The sequence below is a fragment of the Leucoraja erinacea genome, chromosome 30, assembly GCF_028641065.1.
Source record: "Leucoraja erinacea ecotype New England chromosome 30, Leri_hhj_1, whole genome shotgun sequence".
NCBI lineage: Eukaryota > Metazoa > Chordata > Chondrichthyes > Rajiformes > Rajidae > Leucoraja > Leucoraja erinaceus.
Window position 1 is genome coordinate 22,154,278 of NC_073406.1, and position 19,750 is coordinate 22,174,027.

Here is a 19,750-nt window from a genome sequence, read left to right on the forward strand (position 1 = left end):
TGGCTGGCTGGCTGGCTGGCTTGCTCTTTCATTGAGCCAGTATGGACTCTGTGGGCTGAATTCCCTTCTTCGGTGCATAAAGGAATCTGTGATTCTCTCAGCTGTTAATGACTGCCCTGAGATTTTAATATTATATCGGCAGAATTAGTATGCAGAACAAGATGACACGCAACAGATTTAGGTCTAAAATATTCTCCAGGACATGAAAAATATTCCATTATTTTATTAGTTTGTGTCAAAAATGAAGTACTCCAAGGCTATCTATCAGAGTTGTAAAGTGCCGTTGGCAGAGATGGGCCTGGAAAGCACAGAGGGAGGCCACAGTTTCCTATGACAGATAGCGGAGTCTCATTGATCAGCTGTTGTTTTCTAATTAGTTCTTAAACATTCGTTCGACCTCAATAATAAAGGACACGGTCTCACTACTTACACTTTTCTTGCTGGTTTCATTAGCACCAAGTTAATCAACAACTGCCTCACAAACCTCGTCTTCATAATAAATTCTCTCATGGCTTATCCTTTCCTAATCTCTCTAGTCTCCTCGCTCTCCGAAATATTCCCTCACGTTTGATGCATTGCTCTGACTCTATTTGTCTCCCCCCCACCCCCCCCCTCCCCCCCCCCCCCCACCTCCCCCCCCCCCCCCCCCCCCCTCCCCCCCCCCCCCCCCCCCCCCCACCCCACCCCCCCCCCCCTCCCCCCCCCCCCCCCCCCCCCCCCTCCCCCCCCCCCCCCCCCCCCCCCCCCCCCCCCCCCCCCCCCCCCTATCCCCCAAGACTATTTTACCAGAGACTCAAGCAGGATATCCTTGGCCAGGGTCATACAGCAGGCCCTTCGGCCCAACTTGTCCATGCCAACCAAGATGCCCCATCTAGGTTAGTCTCATCTGCAGGTGTTTGGCCTATATCCTTCTAAACCTTTCCTTTCCATCTAGGCATCGAGAATATCGAGCAGGACAAATCTAATCATTCTATCGCCCATTCAGTGTATTATCAGCAAAGCGATGGAGGTTGTCAGCAAAAGTGCACCAAGTGGTACTCTCTTGAGAATCTAAATCCAGGAGGATCGGTATTTAATAGTAAGTTTATGGTGCTCCATTTGTTGAGGCCCAGAGTCACACCCGCTACAGATATTAGAACTCTGTTTCTCAAAGGCATTAGTGATGGGCTGTTCAGACGATCTGCTCGTTTCACGGCCGCCACTAGTTTTAAAATCCAGCTTTGTTTCTTCACTCGGGACATGAATTTCTCAGTTGGGGTGGTGGATTTTGAACTTGTCATCGATGCCTTGTCCCTGTGGACTAAGCCAGTAACGTGGCCACTGTGCCACCATTCTCAACACCCTTAATAATGTGGGAAAGCATCTGAACAGTTGTCCATCAATGCTATACATTTATACTTTGATTGTGTCTGAATGTTCACAAAGACTGGAACTAGCAAGGTGGGTCACCTTAGAGAATACATGCACGTATCAGCGACCAATTAAATTGTCAGATGCTTCTCAGTCTGATCGTTTTGGGACCACCACGAGGGCCCATTCATACTTCCCACGCTGTGTTTAAATTACTTAACATCAAGCTGATTATCAGCTTTCTATTTTCAGAACCTTCCCCATTTTCTCACTGGTGCAATATCTTGAAGGTTTTTTTCCTGTATTTTCTCAGCTGACCCAGCTTGCTATTTCCAGTCTTTGTGAAAAATGTTGATACGTTATACAGCTTACAATTGTACACGTTGATTCATAAATTTGCACGCCATCTGTAATGTTATCAGATGCTGCAGCTTGGTGATGGGAAGATGTTGTGGAGTGTTGTTAGGTGGTTCAGGAGAGCTTCAGAAACTGAAGCAGGAGTTGGCCATTCAGCCCCTCATGCCTATCCTACCATTCAGTATGATCTTGGCTGATTATTTACCTTAACATCACTTTCTGCTCGAGCTTAATATCCCTTGATTCTCTTAATATCTAAAAAATCTTTCAGATATGTCTTGGATACACCTGTACTATTCAACAGAGAACCTCCGCTGACTACCGCTACCTACACCACTGCTATCATTGGGAAGTAGGTACAGGAGCCTGAAAACGATTACCTCCAGATCCAACATTGGATCCTTCCCGTCAACATCCAGTTTCTTGAACCACCCTCACCCCAGCCCTACCTCAGCACCAAACTACTGCGGACTTTGTATCCACCAACATTGCTCTATGCACTTTGGTACTATGGCACTATTATAGCTTAACCTAGAATAACTGATCATTTATAGTATATATTTAGACTATAGATTGACAGAATGCACAGAATCATAGATTCTACCATAAATGCCCCATACCATAGAAAAGGTATCTCAGTTGACATGGGCAGGTTTGGCTGAAGGGTCTGTTTCAATGCTATATGACTCTATGAACTGTGCATGTTCAGACTTTAGAGACACAGCGAGGAAACGGGCCCTTCACCCCACTGAGTCTGCGCCGACCAGCGATCACCCCGTACACTAGCACACCAGGGCCAATTTACAATTCACAGAAGCCAATGAACCTACAAACCTGCACGTCTTTGGAGTGTGGGAGGAAACCGGAGCACCCGGAGAAAAGCTACGCTTCCCAGGGAGAACATTCAAACTCCGTACAGACAGAAACATAGAAATTAGGTGCAGGAGTAGGCCATTCGGCCCTTCGAGCCTGCACCGCCATTCAATATGATCATGGCTGATCATCCAACTCAGTATCCCGTACCTGCCTTCTCTCCATACCCTCTGATCCCCTTAGCCACAAGGGCCACATCTAACTCCCTATTAAATATAGCCAATGAACTGGCCTCGACTACCCTCTGCGGCAGAGAGTTCCAGAGACTCACCACTCTCTGTGTGAAAAAAGTTCTTCTCATCTTGGTTTTAAAGGATTGCCCCCTTATCCCTAAGCTGTGACCCCTTGTCCTGGACTTCCCCAACATCGGGAACAATCTTCCTGCATCTAACCGGTAGTCAGGATCAAACCCGGGTCTCTTGGCACTGGAAGGTAGAAACTCTACCGCTGTGCCACTGTGCCGCCCTGTGTGTTTGTTTGTTGTGCTGTTGCTCTTAATGTACCTGTGAAGCTGCAGCGAGTAAGAATGATATTGTTCCCATCCCAGTGCACTTGACACATAAACAGTCTTGACAGTAGAGAATTGTAAAGATCCATCGCTCTTTGCGTGAGCAATCACTCACTCTTGTGTAATCTTTGCCACAACTCAGGTGGGGCAGAGCCAGCTAGGACAAGGACACTGAAACAATTGCAGCCGCAACTGAGAACATCAAGTGGAGAGTGAGAAGAAAAGACTGGCCTATCCAACCTCACCACTTAAAGGGCTGTCCCACTGTACGAGCTAATTTAAGAGTTCTCCCGAGTTTCCCGATTCGATCTCGGAGAATTACGGTAATAGCCGCTCATAGGTACTCGGGGCTCTCGTGGGCATTTTACAACAGGTTGAAAAATCTTCATGAGTCTTCACGAGCTTACCTCGTTTCCCGAGCACCGGCCGTTAGCGTTACGAGCCGCTGAGAGACGGTCCCGAGCTCCGACGTACCCGCTACGTACATTCTACGTGTTTACCACGAGATTGATTTTTTTTCAAACTCGGGAGAGTTCTTGAATTAGCTCGTACAGTGGGACAGCCCCTTATTAGGGTCACGAGTTTTTCCTTCATTATTTTTCACAGAGCAAGTCACATTCTGCCACCTCAGTTTGGTTTAGTTTATTCCGAGATACAGTAAAAAGCTTTTGTTGTGTTTTGAAAAGAACTAGCTTAGCTAATGAATACAAAACAAGGTGGCTTCCAAGTAACATGGGATGGTCACAGAGAAGGTGTGGTTGTCTCATGGCTCCAGCAAAACAGACCCCTTCAAATCCCACCTCACTGACCATTGCCCCTCTAACATCAAACAACGTTTCATTCTTGGAAACATTCAGCAGGTCAGGCAGTATCTGGGGAGAGGGAAACAGAGTTAAACCTATCAGTTTGAAGATGAGAATGAAATGCCTGATAAAGGGACTTGACCTGAAACATTATCTCTGTTTCTCTCTGCCGATGCTGCCTGAGCATCTGACCATTTGTAGCGTCTTCTGTTTTTTTGTTTCCGATTTCTTCATTTTGTTTTCAGTTTTGTGGTTACATTTCCTCGTTTCCAGCTAGTGTCGGCAAAGTGCATTAAAAATAAGGGCCGAGAATGGTTGTTTTTTTTTCCAGTTTTTATTGAGTGAAAATCTCAAACCCTTGCATCAGTCATGCAAAACCAATCAAATAAATAAAACACATATATTAAATTTCTAACAGCACTAGATTCAAGTGGAAAAATATTCAGTTATCAATAACATAGGTGCCAAGGGGGTCAATATTCAAGTATTGGAGAACGTCTTTCCAAAGCATTTAAAAAAAGTTGAGTTGTCTCCATATATATATAGAGAGGCATGTACACCGTATGTGGAGCAAGTTCTCCCCATAGAGAAAAAAATTACACAAATCCATGTGATCTAGAGATGGCTTCTTATCCCAGTGTGCAATATATATATTACAAAGGCTAGAATTCTCTTTTTGCTACATTGTAATTTTTCCTTTGTCTTGTCTCCAAAAGATCAATCCAGTTTTAGTTAAATTAACAGTAAAATGATCAATTGCTTCAGCAGCTTGGCTATTTAGAAGATTTGGAGGTTGTTCCTGTCTGGTTGTACATAATGATTATTTTATTTTCTCTTCATATTTCTGGTAGACTATCTACACAATGCCATCTGGCAAACATCTGGTGATGTATTACCCGTTTTTCAAAACATCACAGAAGAAAGGAAGGAAGAGAGGAAAAACTTAACAGCGTTTGGACTTTTAACATGCTCTATATGTATTTAAAACAAGGGACACCCAGCGGATAGATCCAAGTGCATAAAATGTTTCCCAGCTCTAAGCATTTTACAGTATTTTTTTTCAAAATACGTACTGAATTCGAAAAAAAAACAATTAGTATTGCCTGCCTCTTCTTTGACTTTTAAATAGAACCCACTAGCAGATCGACAGCAAGATAAAGAGCACACAAAAATAAAACAGAGATAACGGTATTAAATTATTTAGCAATTAATATTCATAGGAAACCAGTTAATTTGCATCCTACAAAATTCAAGTTTAACCTGAACCATACTCTGTGTCAGTGCTAACAATCTATGTATCCATGGCCTTATTGTTAAAGGGCCTGTTACACTTCCATCTTTAAAGGAATTGCACACACAAAATAAATCTATGGGTTATTCCAGAATTATTTTTTAAAAAGGAAGTTCTTCAAATAAAACATATTATTCTCGTGGCTTTAACCCTCTGAGGATGGGTGAACTTGTCTTTGTGTGTGTGGGTAGGAATTCCTCAAACAGTTGTACTGATTTCTTATTATTTCCTGTTGATATGATATTGGTGCGGAAATAAATAAATGAATCACACAGAATGCTGGATCTTAAACAAGTAAAAAAAACAGGGCTCAGAGTCTCTCCCTCTGTCTCACACTGAGACTCACTCACTCTCAGTTCACACCCATGTTGAGAGTTGCTCACTCACACACGCTCACGTATGTGTGCTGGTACGCTCATCCACAAACAATCACTCGCACGTGCACACACACACACACACACGCAAGCACACATAAATACACACATGCTGAAACTTGAGCTCTCTCACACACACACACTGAGACATGCTCACTCACTCAGACCAAGCACTGATGCAGACGACACACACACAAACACATACATCACATACATGCTTTTATATGTGCACACACACAATTTCCATCATTGACTACAATGGAACACAGTATCCTTAGTTTACTTCAGAATTTAGTGCGGAAAGGATTACTCCTTAAAGAGTTCATGTTGGTGACACTTGTGCCCTGGGAAAGAATAAGACACAGTATGTCCTCCTTAAACGACAGCAGTCCCACTGGCCTGATGTGCTCTGGTTGATGTAGGAAAGCCAGTCCATTATAGCTTCCCACAATACCGCTCACAAGTTTGTTAACTGCAGGGATTGTTATCAAATAATCATAGAAGATCAGTTTCAAAAAACTGCCAGTAAAAGGGTGACTGCTACTTTAAGAATGGCAATTATGTGGTGATCTTGTTTCGCGTTAATTGGTAGGGTTCTAATATAAAACAGAATTAGTGCAAACTTAAATATGTTACAAAAAGACACAAAGCAGGTTTGCATGTTCATTACTTTCAACACCTGCTTGTAGTGCTTCTCTCACTGACAAAATATGTACCAATAAGATCAGACACTGCCCTATTAAGAGCCATTATTTAATTCCATAGGAGCCCGAGTATTCTCGTGATATATAACTATGGCAACAGTGTCACTGTTAAACATCAGTCAGGTTTGTCAACTGACCTGCTAATACACATCTGCTTTAAGTTAAAGCATTGCCTTTTAATATTTTTAAGGGAAAGGATCTTCCAAATGTTAAAGAGGAAAATAGCTTCTTAGATGTAGGGCCATGTTAAGAATACTTTAGCTCTGTAGTGGAAAAAAATGTAATTTGCCTCATTCTTAATTTATGACACTGTCTCCACACATTTCCCTTTTCTTTTACTACCTGTAGTTTTGTGTATGTACATCCTCAGTTTTAAATAATAATTCACACAGTGATTTAATATATTTTGCTTCCGTAGTGATCTTTCGGTCAAATTTTGACTGGCCATTACCGCATGACTCCACATGGCATCTCTCTTCCTGAATACAATAGCGTTGACCTCCCCTGTACTGCCACAGCATAACATCGTTTCCTCTTCCACTAATTCAGTGCCTCTGGTACATCACTCTCAGTCCCAATGCCTCTTTGGTAGGGCGGCAGTGGCGAGGATGGTGCCTGGGATTTTCACAGACTTGGTGTCTGAGAGGCAGGGCCTCTCTTGCTGAAGTGGAAGAGTGGTGGAGCTAAACATTTGAGGACAGAAGTCTCCTGGGGTGGATGGTGGTGTGGAGAGGATACTGAGTTAATGAGAAGACACTGCCGTGAAGCAACTTGCATGATGAAAGGTTCGGATGAGATTTGTTGGAAAACCCCACCAAAACCTGTTTGTTGGAGAAAAAAATGCAGCAGGATATAGATCAGTTGCAGATATATGGGCAGATGGAGTTTAATCTGGGCAAATGAGATGAAATGGGTTGTACTTTGGGAGGTGAAATGTATGCAGTTAACAGCATTGATGTACAGAGGGACTTGGGGGTCCACGTCTACAGCTCCCTGAAAGCAGCAGGACAAGGAGACATATGGTATGCTCGCCTTCATCAGTCAAAGCTTTGGGTATAAAGTCAGGAAGTCATGTTGCAACTTTGTAAAACTTTGGTTAGGCCACATTTGGAATATTGCGTGTAGTTCTAGTAGTTTTGGAATATTTTGGACATTTGGAATATTGCTGTAGTTCTGTAGTTGCGTGTAGCCCCCTTATGGAGCCTGTGTAGAGGACACAACAGAGAGCTGCCTGAATTAGAGGGTATTCCCTATGGGGATAGGTTGGACATGCTTAGATTATTTTATCTGGAGTGTCGGAGGCTGATGGGAGATCTGATAACGCTTTATAAAATGATGAGAAGCAGAGACATGGTTGAATGTCAGAACCTTTTTCCCCAAGGTGCAACATGTCAAGAGGGCAAAGATTTAAGGTGAGATGGGAAAAAATTAAAGCAGATGTATGTTTTTTTGGAAAGTGCCTGGAATGAGCTTCCATGGTTGGTGGTGGAAGCAGATATGATAGTGGCATTTAAGAAGCTTTTAGACGGGCACATGGATAGGCGAGAATGGAGGGATGTGGATCCTATTGCAGGCAGATTAGTTTAACACGGCATCATGTTGGGCGCAGATGTGTTGGGCTGAAGGGCCCGTGCCCATGCTGTACTCTTCTTCTCAGTCATGATGAGCAGCATAATATGATGTGCGAGTAAGACTCTGATGGTTAGTTACAGTCTGTGAAGTTTTCAATGGGTTGGAGTTTGTGGAGTGCAATCCTGGAGATCAGCTAACACCACTGGAACAGTCATGACTGGAGGTGGCCAAGCCAGTGAGCAGGGTTGCTGGAGCAGAGAAGCTAAGGTAAAGGTCCCAATGACGTTACATGATGCACAATCCTGCTAACCCTGAACCACTGACTGGAAACTGGAGGACAAATTAATACCTAGTCCGTAGAGTTTGGTGACAATGAAAGGACAATGGTCTTAGCAAGTGTTCAATTAGAGCAAATGGGAGATAATCTTAGAGCAAAATGCAAAGTGCTGTAGTAACTCAGTAGGTCAGGAAGCCTCTGTGGACTGTTGACTTTTCGGGTTGGGACCCTTGTTCACACTGGATAGGTGACATTTTGGGTCAGGGTGTATAAACTAAGAGATTGGGTTGGTGTCATCAACCATGACTTTACATGGTGTCAGGCCGTTCTTATGATGAGAATAGGGAGGAGCTAATGGCAGATCCTCAGGGGCTCTTCTGCCTTCTCTGGGCCGGTGGTTTGCTGGCCAGTGCTTGCCGCTGGCCACTCTTCTCCCCAGTAATGCTAGCCCTCCATTAAAAGGTGCAACTTTGGGCTGGCAAAGCGATGCCTTTTACAATGAGCATCAGAGGAATTTTTCCCCTTTGACAGGAGACAATAAATTGGTGCATTATTGAGATTGAAGGCTGAGGTCTCCCTGTTAATTTAGGGTGCTAGACTTTGCAAAATCCCCCGCTGCCTCATCTGATTGCTCAAGTTGGTGTAGTGTCACAGCGTGTTGGGGGTGCTCTAATTAATAGGATACTCCCCAAAGCTTGGAATCATTTGTCCATTTCATCTGTGGATGCACCATGCGGTAAGTTTATAATTGGTCTTGTCCAGGGGCTTCTATAACAAGGACTACACACACAAACTAATCTATTTACAATAACAGGGCCACTTTAAAGAGGTTTACACCAGCTAAACTCTACTGGTTAGTGACAAATGTGGTTTTAAACTGACAATTTTAGAAGAGTAATTAAGAGACTGAGCTTTCAGGAAAGGTGAAAATAGACGTCATTAATCTGCTGCTAAAGTATGCGTTGTGTGGGGACTGTAAAATCTATTCAATTAGCAAGACTAGTGTCATCTGAAATTAAGATGGCTGCGGGGGGGAGGTAAGGGGGCAACAGACCTGGAAAGGCATGGGTACACCGTTGGGAGCAGGCACCCCAGGTAAGGGTGTCCTTGAGCCAGCTGCTGCAGTGGAACAATGCCCCCCTGTGTCTCAGTGAGTGAGAGTGGAATTGCCAGCATGATTGTGGAGTATTAAATATGGGGAAGCAGGTCACACTTGCTTCTAAAATAGCGGCAAATGCTGGAAAAGCTCAGTGTGTTAGGCAGCATCTGTGGAATGAGAAACTATTTATCTTTCGCAGATTCTGGCTAACCTAATAATTTATACCGATTCCTCTTTTTTTTTTAAATTTCAGACAGTTAACATTGATGGAACACAATGACCAATGAAGTTGGCAGGCAGAGACGAGACAGTGAGATGGGTTTATCTTGTTCCCCAAGTCACAAAATGCTGGAGTAACTCAGTGGGTCAGGCAGCATCCCTGGAGAACATGGATAGGTGACGTTTCAGATTGGGACCCTTCATCAGACTCTGCTCTGTTCCACTATGTTTTCCTTAAGTATTGTATTACTTGATATTTGGATAGAAAATGAGCAAATGTGTTGTACATAGTTACCTGATTCCTGATGCTTTTTTAAAGTTTGCAAATTTGTGTCGTATTCAGTTTTAAAGATATAATGGCCCTGCTTTCAAATAATCTTTAAGCACACAGAGGAGAGACAGCTTTTGATCAGAAACTCATACACAGAAACACACAGAGACCCCTTTAAATAGAGAAACCACAGCTTTAAGCCTCAAAGAGTTAGATTCAATGTGGTGGCAAATGATTTGCAAACAATGTGACCATGTTGGGCCTGAAAGTATCTACAACATTCAAATTGATTTCTGCTTTAAATATATAAAAATAACTTTGTTTGAAATGTTCTCATTCTATCTACAAAACAAACAAAAAAAATCGTCGAAGCTTCCAGATGCCATATGGCTTCTTTACAATTGTGGGGGGAAAAATCATTCTGGAACAGTGCCAAGAGGCTGAGAGGTTTGGAATGGAAAGAGCTGCAACCTGTAATAGGACATGATCTGGGATAAAAAGAAAGCAAACTCCAGGGCAAGGAAGAGAGGAAACAAAAAATCTTCAAAGTAAAAATAAATTAATGGAAGAGCAAAAATGAAACTTCACTCGGTCTGAGCACAAGTATGAAGTGTTTCACGATGAACGTTTGTTCATCCACACTCAGTGCTTCAGAATTTAGCAAGAAGGCGTTTAATGTCTTGACCTTGAAGGCTTCTCATCATCGCCCGTCAGCGGCGATGGTGGGACTGACTGCACCAAACGGCCATTTCAAACTGCTTTTGTAAATTCTTCACTTGCACACTCTGACATACCATATTGTACACTGCAGCTGCAAACTGCTTATCAATTTTCGGTTTCATATACTTTGTTTTCTTTAAAATTCCAAAAATTAAAATAATAGAATCTAGCAGACATGCACACACGCAACCAAGGAGTTTTCGGTAGCAAAGGTAATACCCAAATATTACATGGTGTCCAACTCCAGAAATGTTGGATTATAGATCTTTTTCCCCCATTTTTCCTGCATATTAAAAGGGTTTAATCATGTTGGTCAGGTTGTAAACATCTTTTTTTTAGGGAGCAAGTTCTTCCTACTGCACGTACCATCTGAAGCCAATTGTTTTGTTCATCGAAGTTGATGGTTCTTTCTCGAGTTGTGGGCACTGTCCTATTGTCGCCAGCTGGTCTGGAAGCATGGTTGAGGGTGGAGGAGTCTCCATTTGATCCTGATGGGAGTGTGAAGGCTGCCAGGCCCCTGAACAAACGCCACGCCCGTGGAGCTCTCGCTTTTCCGTCCTACTCATGACTAATGTTTTCATTTTGTTAAAATCGGGGGGAAATTTGTCATCCCAGATAAGTGAAGGAAGTGTTTTTGAGAGGACAAGTTGGGTTTGGGTGGGAGAAGGGAAGTGGATGTCCCGGCTACAGGCCCAAGGCTTCGCCTTTCCCCACTAGGCCCATGTGCTCAGGCGTGCTGCCATGGCAACTGTCCGAGTCCGTGTGGAGATCGTCATCATCTTCGTTGAACTCCTCGTCCTGCGTCATGTCGTTGTCGTCCTCGATGTCACCAGATGTTGCAGTGACGTGGTCCTGGGGGGCGGCGGCGGTGCTGGGGGCGACGACAACAGGAGCAACGGTCATGGCGGCAACAGCCTCCTCATGCCGCGGTTTGGCGCTCATATCCAGCGAGTCGTTGAGGCCGACGCCAGCCGCGTTCTTGAGGAAGAAGAGCGCTCCGTCCGCGCCGCTGCCCAGGTTGAGGGAACCGTCCAGGTTGAGGGACGATCCCTGCGAGTCGTACTCGAGGATGGAGACGGCGGAGGCGGCAACGGCAGCCGGGCCGTGCGGGGTCTCGCGGGCGGGCGAGGGTGGCGGCACATCCCCGCGCTCCTGCTTCTCGTGCTTGCGCTTGTGCGAGTCCATCTGCGACATGCCGACCACCGTGTGCTTGCACTCCGGGTAGGTGCAGTGGAAGTGAGAGCACTTGAGCTTGTACTTGCAGTCGGCCACCTCGCAGTCCACGCTGGAGCTGAACTGGCAGAAGCCGGCGGCGCTGATCACGTCCTGCTTGCCGTGGTGCTTGCGGTGCGCCGTCACCTTGGTACTGTCGGTGCAGCGGAACCCGCAGCGCAGGCAGTGGAAGTGGGTGCTGTTGCCCGAGAACTGGCAGTCCGCAAAGTTGCAGCGCAGCGACGACTTGAAGCGCTTGAAGTCGTCCAGCACCAGGTTGTCTACCCGGTCGTGGTGCTGGGCGTGCTTGTACATGTGGGTGCGCCCGCAGAACTTGTAGCCGCAGTTCTCCCGGGTGCAGTGGTAATGGGTCACCTTCAGCGAGAACTGGCAGGAGGGGTCTTTGCAGTCCTCGTACAGGTCGTAGCGCTTGAAGCCCTCCAGCATCATCCCTTCGTCCAGCATCTTCCGAGAGGAGGCTGTCTTTCGCCGCTTTCCGAATGGGGACATGTCTTCGATGATCCAGAACCTCTTCTTCGCACCAGAAGCGGTCGGGAGAGAAATTGTGTTCCCTGGACACAGAAAGAGAAAAGCATTAAACTGCTGCATTACTCCACTCTGATTCCATTTGCAGAATGAGACAGTTGCATTATCAACATTGCAATCTGCATTCATGCTCTATCAAAACCACAGATGACATTTGACAGAGATTCAATCACACCATTAATGCAATGTCCAATGCAGCCCAATGTAATGCAAATCTACCTCTCTCCCAGATCCGTTCATGGAATTATTAAGAGTGATTACACAGAAAACATTGCACTAATTAGATAATTGAATATCCTACATGGGAAAATGAAGAATGCACAGACCCAGTATTTGAACCCACATGAGAAGCAGCAACCTTGCCTCTGAGTCAGCAGCTGTGCATTCAAGTCCCAATCCGGAGACTTGAGTGCAGAGATGTCGGCTGAAGCTCCATTGCAGTGTGTTTGAGGATGCTGCTGCTCTGTTATGTTGTGCTCTCAAGTGGAGGTGAAAAAATAACCCATGAGACAGTTTGTAAGTGATTTAGCAGCTGGTATCCTGGCCTATATCGGCATATATTTTGTCCTATTGGGATCTTGCTATGCATGGATTGGCTGTTCCCTGTCTAGCAACAGTAACTCCATTTCTAAAGTACTAAGAGACATGGGGAAGACCCGAGTGATGCCTGAATCTGAATCCTCTCCATAATACAATCCTGTGAAACAAAGATGTCTGCCTGAGGGAACTTGTGTAAGGTGAAGAGAAAAATGAGAACAGGTTGTCCAATGGCCAGTCTTAGGAAGTGGTTTGGGAAATCCTAAGGGTACAAAAGACCCTACCTAAATGGTAGCCTATTAATTTGTCCTAATTACGGCTGTGCTCATGCACAGCATGGAAACAGGCCCTTCAGCCCCAACTTACCCATGGTAGACAAAAGTGCTGGAGAAACTCAGCGGGAGCAGCAGCATCTATGGAGCGAAGGAAATAGGCAACGTTTCGGGACGAAACCCTAAGGGATTCGGCCCGAAACGTTGCCTATTTCCTTCGCTCCATAGATGCTGCTGCACCCACTGAGTTTCTCCAGCACTTTTGTCTACCTTTGATTTTTCAGCATCTGCAGTTCCTTCTTAAACCCAACTTACCCATGCTGACCAAGAAAACAGTCTATGGAAAAACCGGAGGAATAAAAATATGTGACAGAAACGGCAGAGATTTCTCTCGATCTAGGCAGAATTTTATTTTGGCAGAAATGAAGTGAGTGGGGATAGTTACACATGGATTTTCTCTATCAGCTCAAATTTCAATCACTAATTTAGTTCCTCTTCAGGGAAATGAACCTCTCTGCCTTAGAATGGAGAGACACAAGGAACCTCGGATGCCGGTTTTTAAAAAAAGACACAAAGTTCTGAAGTAACTCGACGGTCAGGCAGCATCTGTGAAGAACATCGACAGATTACTTTTTGTGTCCAAACTTGAAACATCACTTATACATATTCTCCAGAGGTGTTGCCTGACCCACTGTGTTAGTTTGAAGGTAGACAAAAGTGCTGGAGAAACTCAGCGGGTGAGGCAGCATCTATAGAGCGAAGGAATAGGTGACATTTCGGGTCGAAACCCTTCCAGCATCTGCAGTTCTGTGTTAGTTCAGCATTTTGTTTATTTTTATTTTCCCTCCAACTTAGAATATTGTTGACACCATATGCAAATATTTGTTTTATACCATTGAGATTAATGTACAATATTCATAAAAAACAAATTAAAATTTCCCTCTAATTTTCATGTCCATTGAAATAAAATGTGTTCCAAAAATATTTGGTTAAAGCCCATTGATGAGGGCCTTTCCATTGTGATAGCCAGCGTTGACACCTGGCTGCACACTAGACTACACGCTCAGACAAGCGAGGTGTTTCAGACATGGGTTAAATCATGCCTGTTGCAGAGAGAAGTGGGGCAATCTGAAGGTGAAGAAAACTACACATCACTCCAAAATTACAGATAATATCTTACAGGGTTGTAGAAACTATGAACCGCAGGTGCTGATTAGTACACAAAAGGACACAAAGTGTTGGAGTAACTCAGTAGGTCAGGCAGCATCTCCAGAGAACATGTTTATGGGATGGTATTGGTCAGAAATATTGTCTCGGCCCAAAAAACACCTATCCATAGAAACAGCCACAGTTTTGGGAACAGATATACAATAGGCAATAGGTGCAGGAGTAGGCCATTCGGTCCTTCACTGCCAGTCAATGTGATCATCCCCAATCAGTACCCTGTGCCTGCCTTCTCCCCAAATCCCCTGACTCTGCTATCTTTAAGCGATACAGGGGAATTAAAAAAAAATAGTCAACAATATCAATTTTCATTACAACAAAGCAACTTCAAGAAACAAAAACAGAAAATGTTGGAAAACCCTCAGCAGGTCAGGTCGCCACAGTGGAAAGAGAAACAGAGTTAACATTACCGATTAAAGACCCTTCATCAGACCTGAAACAATAAATGGTTTCTCTCCATTGGTGTGGTCTGGCTGCTGAGTGTTTCCAGAATTTAGCGTTTTTTGTTTCAGATTCTCAGCATCTGCAACATTTTTATGTGGATTTTTCGAATTCGAGAAGATTCTTTCAGGTTTGCCATGGACTGGCTACCAGAAGCAGACTATATGTGGGGATTAAATATGTGCGGGGAAAAACTCCAAAGCTACATGAAAGCTGCAAAGTGCAGGATAAGTTGGAGAGCTCTTTCAGAGGGATGGTACAAATACGAGGAGCCAAATGGGCTCCTGCTCCTTGATGATTTTGAAAGAAAACCAAACATTGTTGCTGGTTTTGCGCTGTTCAACATCCCTGGAGCCATGTTTGATAAAAACAACAACTAATGTGCATGGTGGTATGATTCTGTGCACAATGGGGATACTGGGTGTTTGTTTAGTCAACAGAGCCAGCTGTTGGCTTCAACAGGCATTGTTTAAAAAAAAGGAAAAAGGGGAAAAATGAGAATGCACTCAAGTCCCAAAGGCGGCAGCAATGTTAACAGTACAGCCTTATTGTCACCTGGTTGTGCCTGACGTTGTTAATGTTAGAGGCGCCAACATCAGCTGTCAACAAAATGCAATTCCCAGCATCAACCCCCCCGTGCTAGTCTACAGTGAGGTGAGGAGGTGACATATTGGTGGAGTACTTGGGGAAAGGTGCTCTACCGTGAAATGGTGACAGGGCATACGTTTTAGGACTCCTGCACCTATTTTCTATGTTATGTTAATATTTACTTTTCAGCAAATTCTCTGTGAGGCAGCAGATCTACCTGTTGCGCCATCGTGCTACTAAATGTAACCCACATCGTATTTACTGGCATAATGGAGTCACTATCATGGAGGTAATGTTTGAGATCCTAGGTCAATGACTGAATTGTTGATGGTGTGTGGATAATGGGAGATAATAGACCACTCTGCGTGGATGGTGGAAGCAATGATCCGTTTGGATAATGGGGGTTGCTTTGTCCTGGATGAGGGCAGGTTGCTTGTGAGTTGGGGGCTGGCAAGTGGAGAGTGGTCTGTCGCGCTCTTCGGGCCTTGTAGAGGGCGGAATGACCTGTTGTCAGGAGGTTACTCATTCACTGCTTAATACCCAGTTTTGTCCTGCGTTTGTGGCCATGCTACCTGTGCTGGTCCAGTTCTGACTTCTGTTTAACGATGATAATGGCCAGGATGTTGATGGTGGACAGACAGGTGATGGCAATGTCACTGAACATCAAGAATAGGTCCTCAGTTTGGTGACGGTCATTGGCTGACAATTTTACTATTTGCCATTTGTCTACCCTTGCTTGGATGCTGTATGGATCTTGGCGAAGATGGCTTGGCCAGGATCACTGCCCTCAAGGGCGTCCCACTTAGGCGATTTTTTCAGCAGACTGCTGGCGACTGTCAAGTTGCCGGCACTCGCCTCAAAAACCAGGAACTGGAACAGCGACTGCCAGAGTGGAACACACACACAAACATATCGCAAAAGCTGGGGACAGGGCAAGGGGAGGGAGCGCTGTCTGAAATTCACATGGTGCAAAGTCAAGGTGATACAGACACACACTGTGATGAACTGGAAGGTTAAGACGGCTTAAGCCCTTAAAAAGAGGGGGGGGGGGGGGGGGGGGGGGGGGGGGGGAAGGGGGGAGAAGAAGTAGTGGAAACACTCTTACGAAGCCAGACAACTTTTAATAAGCCAGAGATACACAGCTGTGAAGTTTGGTGGTCATTTAACATTACCGGTCGGTTATCCTTGATTCTGAAAACTCGTGCTTACGTTTTTTTCCCTCAATGACCCAATGAAAATGCCCGATCAGCAAAGGCGATGAACTAAAACTACCTATGGCCACCTCGTCTACCTGTAACTACATGGCGACCCCACTACAACCGCACCTACGTCTAGAGGATTAGCAATTTTCTCCATGGTGGCCAATATTTGGTCACAGAATAATTTTCAACATGTTGAAAAATTTGCGGCGACCCTACTGAGGCTGCGACTAGTCCCCAGAATGCGGGAACTCCTCGCGACCATGAAGGAGACTCACCAGAGACCACCAGCGAACATGTGGCGAGCGCAGAGTCTCCTGCACTCGCCTAAGTGGGACAGGCCCATCAGTATTTCTGCAATGATGGTCTGAATGGTTGGCCTCCGACAACCACAGCCACTCTTCTTTGGGCAAGGACTGACCACGTCATTTTCTGAGGAAGGGCAAATGGAACTGAACACTGCTCGATCATGAGCGGACACCCCCACATGATGGAAGGTCACTAACAAAGCAGCAGAAGATATGGGAGTGCAGTAAAGCTGAGAGTAACCTCAACTCAGTGTTGCTGAGAACTTGTCAATTGGAAAACCGATGCAAAGTTGGCATGATTACTGTGTGTTATAAACACAGATAATCATAACTCACACTTGTATTTGAATAACATTTGCAAAGCATTTCAGCACTATATAAATATCGGCAGCTAACTTTGATATTTAAGTCATAAAGGCCACAGACGACATCATTGGTGTCTCTCAGAGTTTTGGGGAAATTGCTGTTGCTTTATTACACTTGTTGGTTCTACACTGTCCCAGCACTAGTCTTTTCCCAGCATGTTACACCTGTCTCATTTTGCCCTTTCCTCTTCTGCCTAATCTCCTCCCTTGCTAAGAGCTGGCTGACTCTTCTTCCTGGTGCCTCCCAAGGACCAATGGGCAAGACTCTTGCACCAAAGTCAGAAGGTTGTGGATTCTAGTTCCACCTGGAGACCCAAGCACAAAAGTCCACACCATTGCCTTGAAGGTGCTATGATGTCCGAGGTGCTGGTTTTCAGATTTACCACACTTAGAGATGTCACTCCTCATCTCACCATACCATCCCCACAAGTCCCACATTCTCCAGCAAGTGGAAACAACTGTTCACCACTGTCCTTTCAACCTCTCTCAAAACCTGATATTATTCAATGATGTTACTTAAGGGCCTGTCCCACTTACGCGACCTTTACGGGCGACTGCCGGCACCCGTGATAGGTCGCCGAAATTTTCAACATGTTGAAAATTCAGTGGCGACCAGAAAGACGCTACGACTCTTTGGAGACCTCTCACAACCATAGGAGACCCCTCATGACCATACAGGTTGTAATGTCATGAGAGGTCTCCTATGGTCGTGATAGGTCACCCGGACATGTTGCCAGGGGTCGCCTGTATGGTCGTGAGTGGTCACCCGTGACATGTTGCCAGGGGTCGCCTGTATGGTCGTGAGTGGTCACCCGTGACATGTTGCCAGGGGTCGCCTGTATGGTCGTGAGTGGTCACCCGTGACATGTTGCCAGGGGTCGCCCTGTATGGTCATGAGAGGTCACCCGTGACATGTTGCCAGGGGTCGCCTGTATGGTCGTGAGAGGTCACCCGTGACATGTTGCCAGGGGTCGCCTGTATGGTCATGAGAGGTCAACCGCGACGTGTTGCCAGGGGTCGCCTGTATGGTCGTGAGTGGTCACCCGTGACATGTTGCCAGGGGGCGCCTGTATGGTCGTGAGTGGTCACCCGCGACATGTTGCCAGGGGTCGCCTGTACAGTCATGAGTGGTCACCCGTGACATGTTGCCAGGGGTCGCCTGTACAGTCATGAGTGGTCACCCGTGACATGTTGCCAGGGGTCGCCTGTATGGTCGTGAGAGGTCTCCAAAGATTCGTAGCGTCTTTCTGGTTGTCGCTGAATTTTCAACATGTTGAAAATTTCGGCGACCTATCACGGATGTCGGTGGTCGCCTGTAAAGGTCGCGTAAGTGGGACAGGCCCTTTATTCTTCTAACACCCAGAGAGTAAAAGACCCCTGTATGCAATCTCTTCACTTAGATCAATGCCTTCAACCCAAGATCCAATCTAACAAAGCCTCCACTGGATCAAAGGCAGCTATATCCAAAAGATAGCTCTTTGCTCTGGTCTCACCCAAACCTGACACTGTATGGTTACAATGTCACTGGAAGGCAATGCTGATTAACCATTCCGAACCAAAGTTTGCCTTTCTGGTGAGTGTAATTACATTGAGACCAGGCAGAGGCCATGCATTTGTTTAATCATAGCTGACAGCATTGATTAAAAACACATTACTATTACATATGACCAGAGCTCTTCAGAAGTTTTTGCTTTAAGTGGTTAAACCTTGTTTATGAGTACCTGCAGCATCCTGAACTATTGGGACATCGCTTTTAATCGGTGTGGGAGCAGCAATGGTCGGATTGAGACCAGGCGTGCAGGTTGCTTTGACAACATTCCTGGTGGATCCAAGAGTCGCGCTGAGCAGAGAGTGTGAGAGACAGGATGGAGAGAGGAGGAATGGCAGTGAAGAATGGGAGGTTCGGAACAAGGCTTGTGGCAAGGATGGAGATGGTGCATTGCGGGTAGCGTCAGCAGGAGTAACCAGGTAGCCTAAAAGAATATTTGGGAAAGCAGAAGGAGAAACAAAACAAAACGAAATGAAATCACAGCCAGGCACCACAGTGAAAAGATGAAAATGGAGAAGCAGTAAAAATGATCAACTTAAACTTAGCACAGGCGTAACAATGGAAGTCATACTGGTGTGTTTGTGTGTATGTACTTGCACCCCACTGCCATCTTTGAGATTTTAAAGTATTAAACATACAGACCCTTCATAATAGCCAATTGTTTCTCTCCTCTCTTACACGCAGCTCTTTCTCCTGTCACTCGCTCTCCTCTCATTTCTTTGTTTTTTTTCCTTTTGCCCTATTTCCTTTCCCCTACCCAATCTCACCACTGCTCTCGTTATCCCCTTTCCCGATCAGTTTCTGTTTTCTATTGTCCCTCTCTGCTTCCCTTTCTATTTTTCTTTCAATCCTGGCCCTCTCTCCCTTTTCTCCATCTTCCTCTCCTCCCTCTTCTGTTGCTGGGGATCATCACCAACTAATTGTTTGAAGGAGAAAAGTACTTCCTTGTAGAGTTCCACCGTCTTCGATCTGGAGAAGGTCCTGATCCATGACATTGTCTGTACATCCCTCCACAGATGCGTCATGACCCGCTGAGTTCCTCCAGCAGATTTTTATTTGCTCAGGGTTGGTTCAGCATCTGCAGTTTTCTA

The 19,750-nt window shown here is 45.3% G+C and overlaps 1 protein-coding gene across 1 annotated transcript in view; it reads right to left on the bottom strand.

Moving 5' to 3' along the window:
* Positions 1-3,881: 3,881 nt before the first annotated feature.
* The window catches only part of casz1 (castor zinc finger 1), a 138,918-nt gene continuing 123,049 nt past the window's right edge, over positions 3,882-19,750 (bottom strand). The window contains exons 20-21 of the mRNA XM_055659022.1: positions 18,832-19,083; positions 3,882-12,202 (exon numbers count right to left, since the gene is read on the bottom strand). Of these exons, the coding sequence (XP_055514997.1) occupies positions 11,103-12,202; positions 18,832-19,083 (1,352 nt within the window). The 3' untranslated portion in view covers positions 3,882-11,102. The remainder of the gene's footprint in view (positions 12,203-18,831; positions 19,084-19,750) is intronic.